The 14,466-nt window shown below is 35.1% G+C and overlaps 1 protein-coding gene across 2 annotated transcripts in view; it reads right to left on the bottom strand.

Moving 5' to 3' along the window:
• kcnq1.1 (potassium voltage-gated channel, KQT-like subfamily, member 1.1) overlaps positions 1–14,466 on the bottom strand; it is a 55,506-nt gene that overhangs the window by 4,932 nt on the left and 36,108 nt on the right. Inside the window, exons 7-14 of one of the 2 annotated variants that reach the window (XM_088004447.1) lie at positions 12,609–12,719; positions 10,994–11,089; positions 10,695–10,811; positions 9,245–9,383; positions 7,128–7,151; positions 6,905–6,961; positions 3,553–3,682; positions 53–128 (exon numbers count right to left, since the gene is read on the bottom strand). In XM_088004447.1, the coding sequence (XP_087860573.1) occupies positions 53–128; positions 3,553–3,682; positions 6,905–6,961; positions 7,128–7,151; positions 9,245–9,383; positions 10,695–10,811; positions 10,994–11,089; positions 12,609–12,719 (750 nt within the window). The remainder of the gene's footprint in view (positions 1–52; positions 129–3,552; positions 3,683–6,904; positions 6,962–7,127; positions 7,152–9,244; positions 9,384–10,694; positions 10,812–10,993; positions 11,090–12,608; positions 12,720–14,466) is intronic. The other variant, XM_088004448.1, reaches the window with a different exon arrangement.

Below are 14,466 nucleotides of genomic sequence, written 5' to 3'. Positions count from 1 at the left end.
AGATACCAAGAGTAAAAAAGAAACGTAGTATAGTAAAAAAATATGTTCTTACCTGAAAATTTCTCTTGGCCACAAAATAACGCATTTTCTGTATGACACGAATGGCTTTTCGGTGTGACTCCGTCAATCTGTGACAACATGTTTGAAAACTGTTTAGCTTCTTAGTTCTGATATCTCAACACACCTTGTGAGTGGATGCATCACACAAAAAGTTCCTGCACAAAACATTAAATTAAAGCCGGATCCTCTGTGCTTTTCCGTTGATTTTTCTTCAGGGAAATAGGCATCACAAAAAAACAAAGAAAAGATGAACATTATGCCACAACTCATCAGGTTAGAGAAAAATATCAAGCATGCTCTTCTTCCCTGTACAGTCTACATCAAAGCTTCTCCCTCATTACCTTGCTTCCTTTTGGTGTTACCAAGGTGATGAACAGTGAGAACAAAGGCAGGTGAAAAATAGTAAAAAGCCCAGAGTGATTGTGAGGCAGTTAGCCTGCATTATTAGGTTGTGGGAATTATTGAAAAGCTGTTACTTATCAGTGTTCATTACTCTGTAAAAGCAGTGAGTTAGGATGTGAGGTGGGAGAACTGTGCATGTTTTGTTGAGTTGCATTTGCTGTAGGAAAAGGTCTTTAAGAGCTTCATTATGGACTTTTAAAAGACTGGATTTTCACATTTGGCTATAATAACATTTGGTCAAATTAACAGTGAACTGTCAATAATTTAATCTCTGAGCTATTATAGAAACCATTTCCATCATAAAAAGGAATATGGGTTATTGATATAATGAAAGCCCAGGCAGAGAATCCAATTTTCTATTAATTTAGTAGGCAGATATTGAAATGCTTTCAAAGTGCTGTCTGAATAGTAAAGACATCTCTCTCTAATGAATGTTGTGATATGCACTTATTAAGCCAAGATTAAGGACATCGTCATCCTTAAAGAAGTAGTTCAATAGTTCAGGTTGTTCAATAGATCTCAACAACCTTGCAGAGATTATGTTATTGATGGCTATTGATTTATCTTGTGATAAATGTGAAAATGAAAGAACTAATTTCTTTGTATTTATTGCATGTTTGACCACAGACATGCCCCCCCTCCCCCTCGCAGTATAATCAACTTCAGTCATTAGGAATTTGTCTTACATGCTCAGGTCTAATGGAGTACTCACATTTAAAAGCGTATATATAATGATCAATGATAAAAGGAAATAAGCATATTTTTAATTTTTTTTAACAAATTACATGGCTTCATTTTTTTAGGTAAAATTATCCAAAAGGTATTTAATATGTTTAAAGGAAACTAGGGATATACGATCATGACAAGTGCCTAGCCTTAACTAAACCTAATATTTAATATTATATACAATGCTCCTTGAGAACAAATGGAATTCTAGATATATTCCAAAGTAGAATAAGCATCAAATACATCTTATATTATTTAGGTTAAGCTGTAGTGCATGGAAATAGTTCATGTATGTGGAATTCTGATATGTCAGGACATAAAAGGTTGCTTTTACCTTTATGTTTTTGTCTTTTTTTTTTCTTTAGATTTAAAGATCAACTGAGTATCTGGGAAGCTGCTCATTTCTCTCAGAGTTCCCTCAGGTGGTCCGGATTATTAACAGATTTTATCACAAATGTCATCAGTTTAGCTTTCAGTTTCAAGCTTCTGGTATTCTAAGGTGAGTGGAGGATCTGCAAATAGTGTGAGATTAAACAAAAATGATTATGTCACTGCTGGGATACATAAGACACAGACATATCAGTTCTGTATGAGTGGCACATATGTGCCATATAAATTATTTGAGAGAGCTGTGGTGCTCATGTGGCAACATTTTTTGACTTGTCTAAAATATTTCCACAGCAACCTGGCTTATCTAGTGATCATGCAATGTCTGCTAAAGTGTCAAATGCCTACTAGAGATGCTGGAGCCTTAGATCTCTATGACATTGTGTCTTCTTCAGCATTGAAGCAAAAAAGGGAGCTATACAAGAGTTTGACAAGGATGTTACAGTACATCACTAGGGGCAACAGTTATGTATACATCTTCCTTTTGCTTACTTGGATAAAAAAGAAAACAGGGATTTATCTATAGGCTATGCTTCACACAAGACAGGCTTTTGATCATGATGCCGTAGTTCATGAGATCAAAAACTGAATTTCTTTCATCATTTTCAAGGAACAATGAAAAAGGGTTAACTAAATTACTGCAGATGGAACATTAAGATTGAATGGAAAAGCGAGGCTTTATAACTACAACAAGAAAGTTGAAACAACGGCAGAGCTATAAATTGCTACTTGACTGAATTAAACATTAATTTACTGAACATTGTCAAAAAGTCACAATTATCTCCCAAGACCGCAATAAAATAAATAAAGCATCAGAAGTTAGAAACTTAGGGGAACTTTGCAGTTTTCTCTGATGGGGTAGCAACAAATGTGAACAAATTATGGCTGTGTTTATATATATATATATATATATATATATATATATATATACATACATATATATATTTTTATTTATTTATTTTTTTTTCATATTATACCCTTGTAAGAAGATGATACAAAGCTTTGTTTTGAACATTGAAAAATACAGACAAAAATATTCACGTGAAATACTACAACTACTACCAGTAATAGTAATAATTCGATTCCTATGACATTGGAATCTCACATTAATCTAATGACAAATTAGATTCTGAATTATAATTTATTACATTTTTACTTCTTGCACTTTGAGTATATGTCGGTGCATTTTTGTTTTGTTTCTAGAAAAAGAAATGTTAAAGCTCTCAGTAGCCCAGAGGTCTTTACTTTCAAAATTATGCTGTACTGTGTTATTAACTGTAATAAATGTGAATCCTTTTTAGATCAATGCATTGCAAGAATCCTTGAAATTTCTGTAAGAGACTTAGCAAAGCTTTTCTTCCTCTTATGTACTGAGCTTACACAATATGGACATTTTGGAAATGTATGTTGGAACTAAAAAGAACCCAATAAGGATTTCTTTTTCACTGTGTTCTCTCACCACAATTACTAGAAATAGTAGTTTGCCTCATAATGATTCAATTTAGCATGGGATTTGATGTGGCGTTGCTCTGTGAGAACAGCTGGTTACGTATTTTGGAGCCAGCAGAGCACAGAGTTATCGTGCCAACAACACGGCTGCGTGCAGTTCTCACTCTGCATCATTACACCACCATTTAGAATGTGAATCCCATGGGTCAGAACTGTCGCTCCATTTGTTTCACTTACGGTGCATCTACATTATACTGCCTTTACTTAACACTCACTTCCTTATATCAGTGGCAGTCTCTAGCTGTGTAAGTGCCTCAGAAAACACAAGGGATTTTCTCTAGCACACAATCATGAGCCCTTTGGGGTTGGCATAATGCAAAGGTTAATTACAAACAGCATAAAAAATAAAATACAAGCAGACCATCTTTTGCTGGCTCATGCTTAAGATTCACTCACACATAAACACTGATTAACACTGTGTAGTTTGATCTAATGCAATAACAATGCAACAGAGTGATGGCGACTCACTGTGATACTGTGCTGGCTGGAGCCAAATCACTTTCTCGCTCAAACTCCAGCTCTAGGTCATCAGCAAAGCTGCAGTTTCTTGGCAGTGCAATGGGGGACTGGGTATCCATTAGGCTGGGGCCTCTTTTTACTGTAAATTCACAAAAACTAAGTTAATTGTTGTTTATGGGGCAACATCTTCTGTACTAGCTTTGCTTAGCTTTGTATTTATACACATTTTTCAGTATTTATTTATTTTTTATATTTTGTTAAGAGATATTCATGTGATGTTCTACTTGAAATGACAAAAAATGAGTTTGTATTTGCAAAAAAGGTACACAAAGGCAACAAGAACAAAAATGAAAGACAAATAAAAACATTTACAGCACATTTGTAAAATCCCAAATAATATGGGAAGAGACCTGTTCATTGTGGCAAAGTTATAACTACATGTGACCTTGCGTGTTTAGAGCAGAGCGCTGCTTTGCATTATTCCAGAACTGCCACTGAGAAATAAGATCTAGTTCAAAAAGCAAAACAAGGCAGTGACAACTCTGACCTGTTTGCCTTACACTATTGTCACACTAATGCATATCTCCCTTGTGTTTGAATGACATAGGAAGGTTCCTATCTTTAAGAAACAATAAATCACCTGGAGAAAGCCTTTAATTAGCCAGAAAGATCTCAGTGACATACAGCATCTCAAAACAGGAAATCCTGGATAAATTAAAACAATTTCAGTGAAGACAGAAAACAACTTTCCAACTTTGCTTCCCTACAGATTTGACATTATAGCACACAATATTATCATCAGCTAATTTAAAAAAAAAAAAAAAATCAAATGTTTTTGGTAATGTGGAAAACATTTTCAGCATCTCTGAAAATTCTCCATAGACAGCAGACATTTAAATAAGCTCCAACTGACACCAACTTTCTGATTAGTGCCGCTCGGAATTATTTGACAATGTGACACCCCACATAAACGGTCTCAACTCCATTAAACTTGCATCTTAAAATGATCAAGTATGAAAAAAATAAAAATATAACAATATAATGTAATTTGGCAGCATTTGGCATCTGCTGCGTCAGCATGGAGCAATTTATGTAAACTTTGCTACTGACATCCCAATATACATACACTATAAAAAAACAAGTGCACATTAGATGTAGAAAGCATGCTTTACATGTAACAGATCTATAAGATCTGTTCTTCTTGTCTGCTCTTCGGCCTTCTTTTTTTTCTTCTTTTTTTTCTGTATTTAAGCCATTTGAAAATTGACAACCTTTTGGCTGACAAGACTTCAGACAGATTTTCAGCTCCACATCTGCATTCAGCATTTTAAGAAAAAAAATGATCAAAAGGGATTTGAATTACATTTATAACTCATATCTGGACAAATTGTAAGGGTTGCCAGTTGTACTGAAGAACCCATCCTGCATATCAATAAGTTTAGAATCCCATCAGTGCATATCAGTGTTGATCAGTCAGTATGTTCTGCTACAATATGTAACACTACAGGGAAGTTTTAGGTGTAACAGACTGTGAAAGCCTGTAATACTACTATTACTACGGATGATAACAATACACTTTAATTACAGTCATCAAGAAAAATCTCAATAAAAATAGCATACAAAATGTGTTATGTAGGTATAATACTAATATATAGGTACCATTCAAAAAAGGGAAACTCCAGCTTATTTAAAAATGTGTATAAATGGAATTTGTAGCGGTAAAGAAAAGTTGTGTTTTTGATCTTCTGCTGACTGATTTCCTCAGTAATTGGATTTTCTGACTGGATCTGCTGGGGGGTACTTTATTGTCCTGGACATTTCCTCAGGGTTCTTCCAGAATGCTTGTGTGTAGGAACTAATCTGGCATGTCAGATGAGGTATTTGATTGAGTTCATGATATCATGTATCCCATCAAGATATCTAGGTTCTGTTAATTAAAATCTGTCCTATTTTATGAATATCTCGCAGTAAGTTGGATGCACTGTTCTACAGCTCCATCTTAATTTTAAGAACCTGATGCTACAGAAAGGGGAAATCATTTTTATTTCCATCTGCTATATACAATGAAATAATGCTGGAAATTGATCTTTTTCACCTCATATCGCTCTCATTTGAAAGACGAAGTCATTGAGAGCTGTTCAAATACAGCTAATGCAATAACAAAATATGATAAACATCAGCTTAAATAATCTGTTGATTTAGATACCAAACTATGAGCACAAAATACAAGTGTGTAATATTTAAAGTAAGTTATTGGAAGAAAAAACAAATTTAACAGTGACTATGCTCAATTGTGTAAAAATCATCATGTTTGTATGATGCCTTCACTCTCCTTGGCCTTTTGCCATGCTGCACCACATCTCTGCAGCAGCCCAGAAGGAAAAAGATACACAGACACAAACACTGACTTTTAAGTGGTTCTTTCTATCCCCCCCCCCTTTTTCTGCATGTTTCACGGCCACCACAGTTTGGGAGTAGGTGGACGGCATTCAGCTACTTTCAATTTCCCGTTTCCACTCTGAGATGACACCAAATCATGCATACTAGACCTTATGTCAACCTCAGTATTCAGATCAAAAGCTTCTCTGCAAATAGTCATTACAGAAATTTTTTCTGCAAAAAAATATTCATTTCATGCAATATTTTTTTGTCTTTTCCAGTAATTTAAAGTAGAATGTAAAATTCTAGGAATGTTTGGAGTCAAAGAGTAAACAACAGTCATTTTTTAAAGCTTATTTTCCTCCTAAACACTAAGCCTGTCAGTATGTCTTAAGGGTTCCGTACTTATGAGAAACCCCACTGAGAGTAAAGCACGTCTTTCTCTTTGATGAAGCCTAACGTATAACAGTTTTATCACAATAATTGGTCACGTGGGGTTGTCATTTTTGTGGAAAATAGAAACACAAATTAATTAGTCGAGTATTAATTAATGCAGAGCTCTGACTGTTGCTGAGGAAGGCTGCAAAGAAACACATTGATTATTCCACTAAGAGCAACCACACCAGTTAGAGAAGTGTGACACAACAGGTTCATGATTTTGATGTGTGAAGAATAAAATGCTGTGAAGTGCCTCTGCTTTAGCCAAGTTTGAAAAGGAAAGGGCCTAATTGTGCTGAAAGCTAAAACAAACGTAACTTGACATGCCATTTCCTCTCGACAAGCTGATTTTTATTCTCATTTACAGAGTCAAGAAAACTGCATAATCTGCTTGTCAAGGGGTTGTGTTAGAGTCCTTAACATGCAGAGTTTTTTTAATTATCCTCAGAAATAAAGACAAATGGGTCAAGTGAACCCACCAACCCGTGCCTCCACAGAGGTGTCATTGATGATGATGAATGTGAAAGGAAATACAAAAAGTTACCTGGGGGTGATGAGCTGAACTGCAGAGATGACAATGATGTCCATGACTGCTGGCGGTCTACGGCACACACAAACAAGAGCATAACTGCAACTGTGTTGCTTAAAAATACAGCATTGGCTACACATTTCTATTTTTCTATTAGTGGTATAAATAAGATAAGGGAAAGCAGTCAAAGCCAAAAGAAGAGGACACATGCAGAACATAGACACTAACAGCAGCTCACCACATCCTCCAAGTGGCTGGCTTCCTGCCAAATGAGATACACAAACATAACAGCAGAAGTGTGAAGAAAGACAAAAGTAAGAGAATGGAACAATCAGAAATACATTTAGCAAAAAAAAAAAAAGAAAAAGAAAAAGGAAAAAAAAGGTGCCTCAACTCTCTGCATCATCAATTCTCTTTACAGTTATAGAAATAAAAGAAAAAATTATACCACTGATAAAATACATTTTTCATCTCTATTTCCTGAACCAAATTTTACACCAAAATAACTCTAGATGAAAATATTAATGAGGTAAATATAAACAGAATATATTACTGCAGCCAGATAATTAAACATAAAGTTTCACCATTTATAATCTTTTGAATTGAGCACCAGTTTGATATCTTGACAACTGACAGAATGTGAAATTACAGATATCTATGTTGCTATTAAACAAAAAAGCCTATGCAAAAATACCCTAAAAGGGTCCTGCTAGCAGAGAGCCATGGGAAGCTCTGTCGTCATCCAGTCAGCATCCATCCTCACACAGCAGTGGTAATTTAGAAAATGCATTAAAGTTAAAAGCAGCATGCTATAGATGTTAGACATAGAGCCTGACCTCTTGCATCAATTTGGCTTCTTATCAAAGACACTGATTTACTGTGAACATTCAGTCAGCATATACATCTGTACAACAGGGAATATTAAATTCTACTGTTTCACAGAGAACTGAGTGCAAAGCAAAAACCATTTGCAGTTTCACGCCGGTGTTGGTGCCGCAGTCAGACATCTAAGCAGCTTTTCATGTTAGCGCCTGGCATAAAAGAAAAAGGTCGCCAGCTAGGCACCACAAAGAGCATCATCCAATTAGGTGTTACATGCTATGGACGTGCTAAAAGTATCCATATTTATCTGCTTTTGAAACAGACAGTCCCCTCTAATATCTTATTTTATTCCTCTGTGAAGAGACCCATCCATTTATTCCCTATATGTGGGTTTGTGAATAATGAAGGTGATGTTTCCCTTTTTCCTTTTGGATCTTTTTAAGAGAGAGAAGAACTTCTTCAAAACATGATAAGAATGTCCATCTGTACATCTGTTACAAAATCAAAGAACTGGAAAAAAAATCACTTCAAAAGGTCATTCAAAGTGAACAGTGTTTACCGAACTGTGTCTTGAACTTTGTTTATCTTTTAAAACATATACTGCTTGAGGTACAAAAAACAGCAGCAATAAATAAATCCAGAAATGAATGTCAAAGAGGAATGGGGGAAACATTTCACTTTCAAAACTGCAGCAAATGGAACTGGGTTAGTGTCTAAATGCCAAAAATGATGTTTAATAAAAAAAAAAAAGAGGTGATGAAATTCAGATGTAAAAATGTCTCTAGTGAAAAGGGGCCACAAAATAAAACATTAGTGTTTGTGTATTAAAAAAACATTTCATATGAAGTGCAAGTTATATATGAAAAAAACAGTATTCATGACTTTCGTAAATCATGAATTACTGAGAACTGTATTTATGTTCATAGAGATATTCAAATTGATATTCAAATTAATTACCTGATTCTCAGGTAACTATAACAGTAAGAACAGTCAAAATAATATTGCTAATTTGTGGAACTGTACACCTATGATTTGCTTAAAGTGTTCAACTTCTTATTGATAGGAAAAATAAAACTACATTTAGGTTTTGTGCCAGCATTGAATGGTATTTGAGATTGTTCACAATTCCCTCCACAATGACTAAAGCCCCAGTTGCACATGAACAAAATAGCCCTAGAAAATGATGCTGCCACCATCATGCTTCATTGGGGGTTTCTTGTTGTAAATTGTGTTCAAACATTTTATTTAAAAATATGGTCAAAAAGTCCAACCTTGGTGTTATCAGATCGTAACATATTTTCCCACATCTTGGTTTTATTTTTACATCACAAAACACGCTATTTTAGTAGACACGTGTGTATATTGCAATGAAAATAAATACAAATGGATTAATATTATTTGTCAAAACATTAGGTTTCCAGTAATAAATTGCCTGAAGTAAATATTCAATATTCTAAACTTGAATAGGGGTCCAACAATTTTTTTAAAATGCTGTGGTGTAACCTTTATGTTTTCTATGTTCTGTTTTAGTACCTGTGCCGACAGTGCTGTAAACATCTGAACTTAGCTCCCTTCCGCTGTCAAACACAGAGTCACAGGTGATGCTGGGGACGGTGGGAGAAGCTGGACCATTGTCCTTGTCAGTACTCTTCAGCTTCCTCCTCATCTTCACCTGCACAAGTAAACAAATGTGTTTCTCTGACATTTAAATGACATAACCCCAAAACAAAGTTGACCTTGTGTCAAAAAATAAGCTATTTTGTCATTTTGCTTATGTACTGGTGACATTTTTGACCCCTGGAACAAAAACACTCACAGTAGTAACAACATTTGAAATATATAAAACATTAAAACCGTTGACAGATATAGTGAGCCTGGTATATCTTGTTGCAGTGGAAAGGACGCTTAGACAACACTTATTTTTTTCACTTAAACATTTTTGAAGATAAGTCACACCTCTGACTTTTACAGTACTCGCCTAAAGCAGTTGTAACCCCCTACTTGTCCCTCTCAGCAGGACATCAATGAGACATGTGAAGCTGCTTAATAGCTTAGCCTGATGGGATCTAATGACAGAAGCTGTAAGTAACACATCCACTGAGTACCCACCCAGGCGCCCCCAGGCAAAAAAGATCTATAGGACAAAACACTTTGTGACCCATCCAGATCTTCTTTTGACACGTCATTGCTAGTCAGAGAAATTTTGGTCATAAAAGGAAGAAAAAAAGCAGAAAAAAATCATCAGCATTTGGCTGATCAGTAAGCGAATATATAGTTGTGAATGTCAAATTACTTTGTAAGAAAAAAGCAAAGTATCAAGGAATACAAAGACAAGTTGAATGCTATTGAGTGAATTGGTATCAATAGTTTTCTTCACCTAAATAAAAAAACAAAACTATTTTGTATCTACTCAGTATATCTCTATGTGACAATAAGACCTGCTTGATGAGCTTAAATAAGTAATTAAGACATAAAAGCAAAACCAGAACAATCCTATATAGAAACATGTTTTCTCTGTCTTTTTGAAACTTATACAAACATTGCTCCCTTACATGCACCTACCTCAAGAAAAATAATTAAATGTCACAAGTCATCAGCATAATCCAGTATGACTTTTTTTTTTTTTAATCCAAGCCACAAGAAATGGAATGTATGACACAGTTTGAAGAGTATCAAGGGATTTGAATTACTCAGTATTTTTATTCAACCCCCTGAAGTCTATGTAATGTAGTTGGTGATGGTGCTCCACTTGCTGTCCTATTTCTTTATCTTATTTCACAGCACAGAAAAATATTCATGAAGTAAAATAAAAACATTCAGCAAAAAAAAAAAAAAAGAGATACACCTTCACACTTGAACTGGTCTTAATTCACAATCCACAGCATTCCAGGGTTATTCCCTTCAAACTGCATTATTTAACTTTGTGTATCTGAAATTATGGTAGGAAGTGAAGAGGAGTGAAATCCTTAAAATGATTACTAACCGATTTTTTCTGCTTCGGGCTGTAAAGAGAGGATGCAGGAATGTCGGATTTCTTTCTCAAAAACAGCTTGAATGTAGCAGAATCAAAGTTATCCACTGCAAAACATCTCCACGATGTCTGTGGAGACATGGAAATAGAAATGTATTGGAATGATTGATACACTTCATCCTTGACCATATTTTTAAAAAAAAGACAGAAGAAGATGCAGGAAAGTTTTCTGTCAGTAATAAAAGTTGGGCTCTGAGACTATTCAGTCCCCCAGCTTCTCTGTGGTTTCCTTTGAGGGTTTTTTTAAATACCTGTATGAGACAGGCAGCTGCAGGAATCTGTCTGTTGAAGTGTTTCTGTCTTTGCTTTTGCTGCACCTTCAGGGCAAAGCCAGAACCTAAAATTCCCTGTGAACAACAACAGACTGATTTTTTTTCCCTTGTTGCTTATTAATTCCATTTTAATCCCACAGATATGAGCATGAATGTGGGCCAAAAACTGAGAAAACATGAAATGTTTATAGGAAAAACATTTCATTTTCCTAGTCATGCAAACACTGATAGAAAAAAGAACACAAACGTGGATTTAAACACTTTTGTAAGTCTTTTTTTACTTTTTAGAGACTTGACAATGACTATTAAATAATTAATGACAAAAACTTAATAATTCTTTTAAATAAAAAAGAAAAAAAAACATATCTCTTTTCAGTTTACATTACTTTTGGACAAGCATTTGGTAATTTTTAAAAACAACAACTGAGTATAAGGTAGTTGACACTGTAAAACAAATAAAATAGTGTTTTTTGCTATTTTTTGTAACAACTGACTCTTCATATGAGAGCAACTATTCAGAACATATCATCCACATCAAGGTTTCAAATCCACATCAGATATTTTAAATCTAGATTCTCTTAAACTGGAGCTGTTTCATGCAATGTGTGACAAGCCCCTGAGCCATTTAATGTTCACGTAAAGCTTGTAAAACTAAGATGAATATCATTTAAATGCAACTGCCAAACAAAAACTGTAACAGAATAAACTAAAGGTGAGATCAAAACATGTTAAACAGAGCACAAAGCAGCCCTTCTATAGCTTTTTGCATATTATATTCTTCATGTCTTTAATACTTAATCCATGTGTTTTCAAAAACTTTTTACCCAAGCCTTAATTTGTGGATTATTTTGCTCGATTCGTTTTTAAGTGTGGATAGCTTGGAGTGTTCAATAATTATTTCAGTTGCTGTACATGAACAGAAATTGACCTTAAAATGTCTGGGATTTAGAAACATGGCTGTGCTGTATAATTAATTTATGGTCATAAAGGGTCAGCAACCAGTCAGTCACAAATGCCTGAGCTATTGATTAGTTTCAGCTTATTTAGTGTTCCTGTTCAATATTAGTCTACTTCAATAGGCCTTTGTTCATTTTGTACTAAATAAAAAAAGGAAATGTGTGTTTACATGCAATATCTCAAAAGTGCAGGCTCCAATATCCAACCATAAGTTCCCATAATGAATGTCAATACACTTTTCCCCCAGGTAAATTTCTTCTGATCAGCGTTATAGAGAGCAAACAGAGAAATGTTTGGGAGCAAAGCTAGCTTGACTGACATGCCTGGGAGTCTATAATTTAGTGACTTATGAGTCACAGAGAGACAAAACACCTGTGATCTTCAGTCGCATGTAAATTATTTTGACTCATGGTTTTTATCTTGCTGTCATCTGTCGGTGGAATAGACGATCCATCTCTGACAGACAGTTACACTGTTGTTAGTTATGTTAGCTGTGTTGTCTGTTGTATTCAATTTTCTTTTCTCCATAATTATGGCTTATGGCTTACAATAATTTAACTACCAAACTCTCACAATGAAGATATCCATAATTTGCATTTTCACAAAACAACAAATCATACTGAGTGCTTCCACTTACTGCAGGCAGAGCAAAAAACGATATGGCAAACACAGAAAAGCAGGAAGCAATGGTCTTCCCAATCCAGGTTTGAGGCACTTTGTCTCCGTAGCCAATTGTAGTCACAGTCACCTTTAAAACAGAAAAATAGAAGAAAAAAATGTTTATCTATACATGAGAGTTTTTGTTTTAAAACCACTAATACAATCATGCATGTAAATTTATTGCGGTTCTTATGTGGTTGTTCTTCACAGGTGTTCAGTCGTGTGACAAAGAGGTTCAGTTTTTGTTTTCCTCTTGCCCCTTATACATATTTCTGATTTAGTTAATATCTCTATAGTCTATAGTTGGTCATAATGCTTTAATTTATTTCTGCCATAACTGTTCTTCACTCACTATCTTGCGTTTGTATTATGTTGTAGTCTACATCCGTTCATATGTTTTATTTAAAACCAACTTCTAAAGCTTTAGATGAATATGAATGTTTCTTTTTTTTCTGAGTACATTTCTGGTAAATTACTTCCTTGTTTCTCTTCACTCACCATTGTTTGTCCCTTTTAGATGCTGCAGCTGGAGCAAATGTGTGGGAGGGGCTGGCCCAGTATTTCCTGCTTAAATGGGTGGCTGATGTCACTGATCGCATCAATGGGTTCTACCAAATGGAAGGTTTTTTTGTATTATATTGTTTGTTTTTCTTTAAAGTCAGCTTTTGAGTTGCCTGGTATTAAATGTTTTATTTTGCAGACTATTCAGCTATGTAGATGAGTTTGTAAATTATATTAATAATCTTAATCTTGTTTCTTTGTTTAGAATGTGTTATTTGGTTTGACCTGTTCTATTATGGTATAGTCCAGGGGTGGGCAATCCTGGTCCTCGAGGGCTGGTGTCCTGCCACTCTTAGATGTCTCCCTGGTCCAACACACTTGAATCCAGTAACTGAATCACCTCCTAAGATTTCAGATGCTTGAGATAGATTTCAGAGCCTAAAAAATGCTAAACAATAAAAATCACAAGAAGATCCTGGAACCACCAGCAGATGCTGTTTTCTGTTCACCTGTTTTGACCCTTTGACTACACTACCTCACACTAGGACATTAGGTTTCCTAAGTGAAGATTAAAAGAACAGCTTATGTTAGTTGCCTGTTGTCACAACACCATGGTTGACCTACAGTGCACCGGACATGGATTCCCTTGACATTTTTTTCACATTCTGTTACACTATGACCAAAAACTTCAGTCTATTATCTTTTTATTGTATATGATAAACTAACTCCCACAAAGAAATGCATAGTTGTGCATTTTAGTCCACTCTTCATCGCAAAACAACTCAAGCTGACTTGAATGGCAGAAGGGCTGGATACCATCTGTGAGAATTAGCGGTGCACATCGATTTACAAGTCTTGCAACATGTTCTCAGTTAGACGCAGACTTGGCTTTCTTATTCAAATACATAAATATAGATTGATCTGAACCATTTCATTCTGGCTCTGGCTTCATGTCCAGGGCCATTGTCCTGCTTATATGAGGACGTCTGTCCCAGTTTCAGGTGTTCCACAGCCTCTAATACCTGGTAGCTCTGTCATCCTCTACTCAGCTCTGAGAGATTTGTCCAGTACTTTGCTGACATGACCATGTCCCACAATGTTAATATTATGTTTAGGGTGACCTGTAAACTTGGTTTACTCCACATATATGATTTGAAAATAAGCCAAAAAAGTTAAATTTTTCTGCCACCTGACCAGACTATGTGCTTGCTGTATCTCTTATATGGCTTTTAGTGAACATTTTGTGGCTCTGTTTTAATAATGGATTTGTTATTGGTTGGGTCAACATTCATAAGATGTTTTAAATGTTGATCAAAAGGTTTTGGTCATCACCT

Source organism: Poecilia mexicana, unplaced genomic scaffold (assembly GCF_051168715.1).
Source record: "Poecilia mexicana isolate PSO_F unplaced genomic scaffold, ASM5116871v1 scaffold_3, whole genome shotgun sequence".
Taxonomy (NCBI): Eukaryota; Metazoa; Chordata; class Actinopteri; order Cyprinodontiformes; family Poeciliidae; genus Poecilia; species Poecilia mexicana.
The sequence above is the reverse complement of the archived record's forward strand: the minus strand, read 5'-3'. Positions and strand labels throughout refer to the sequence as shown.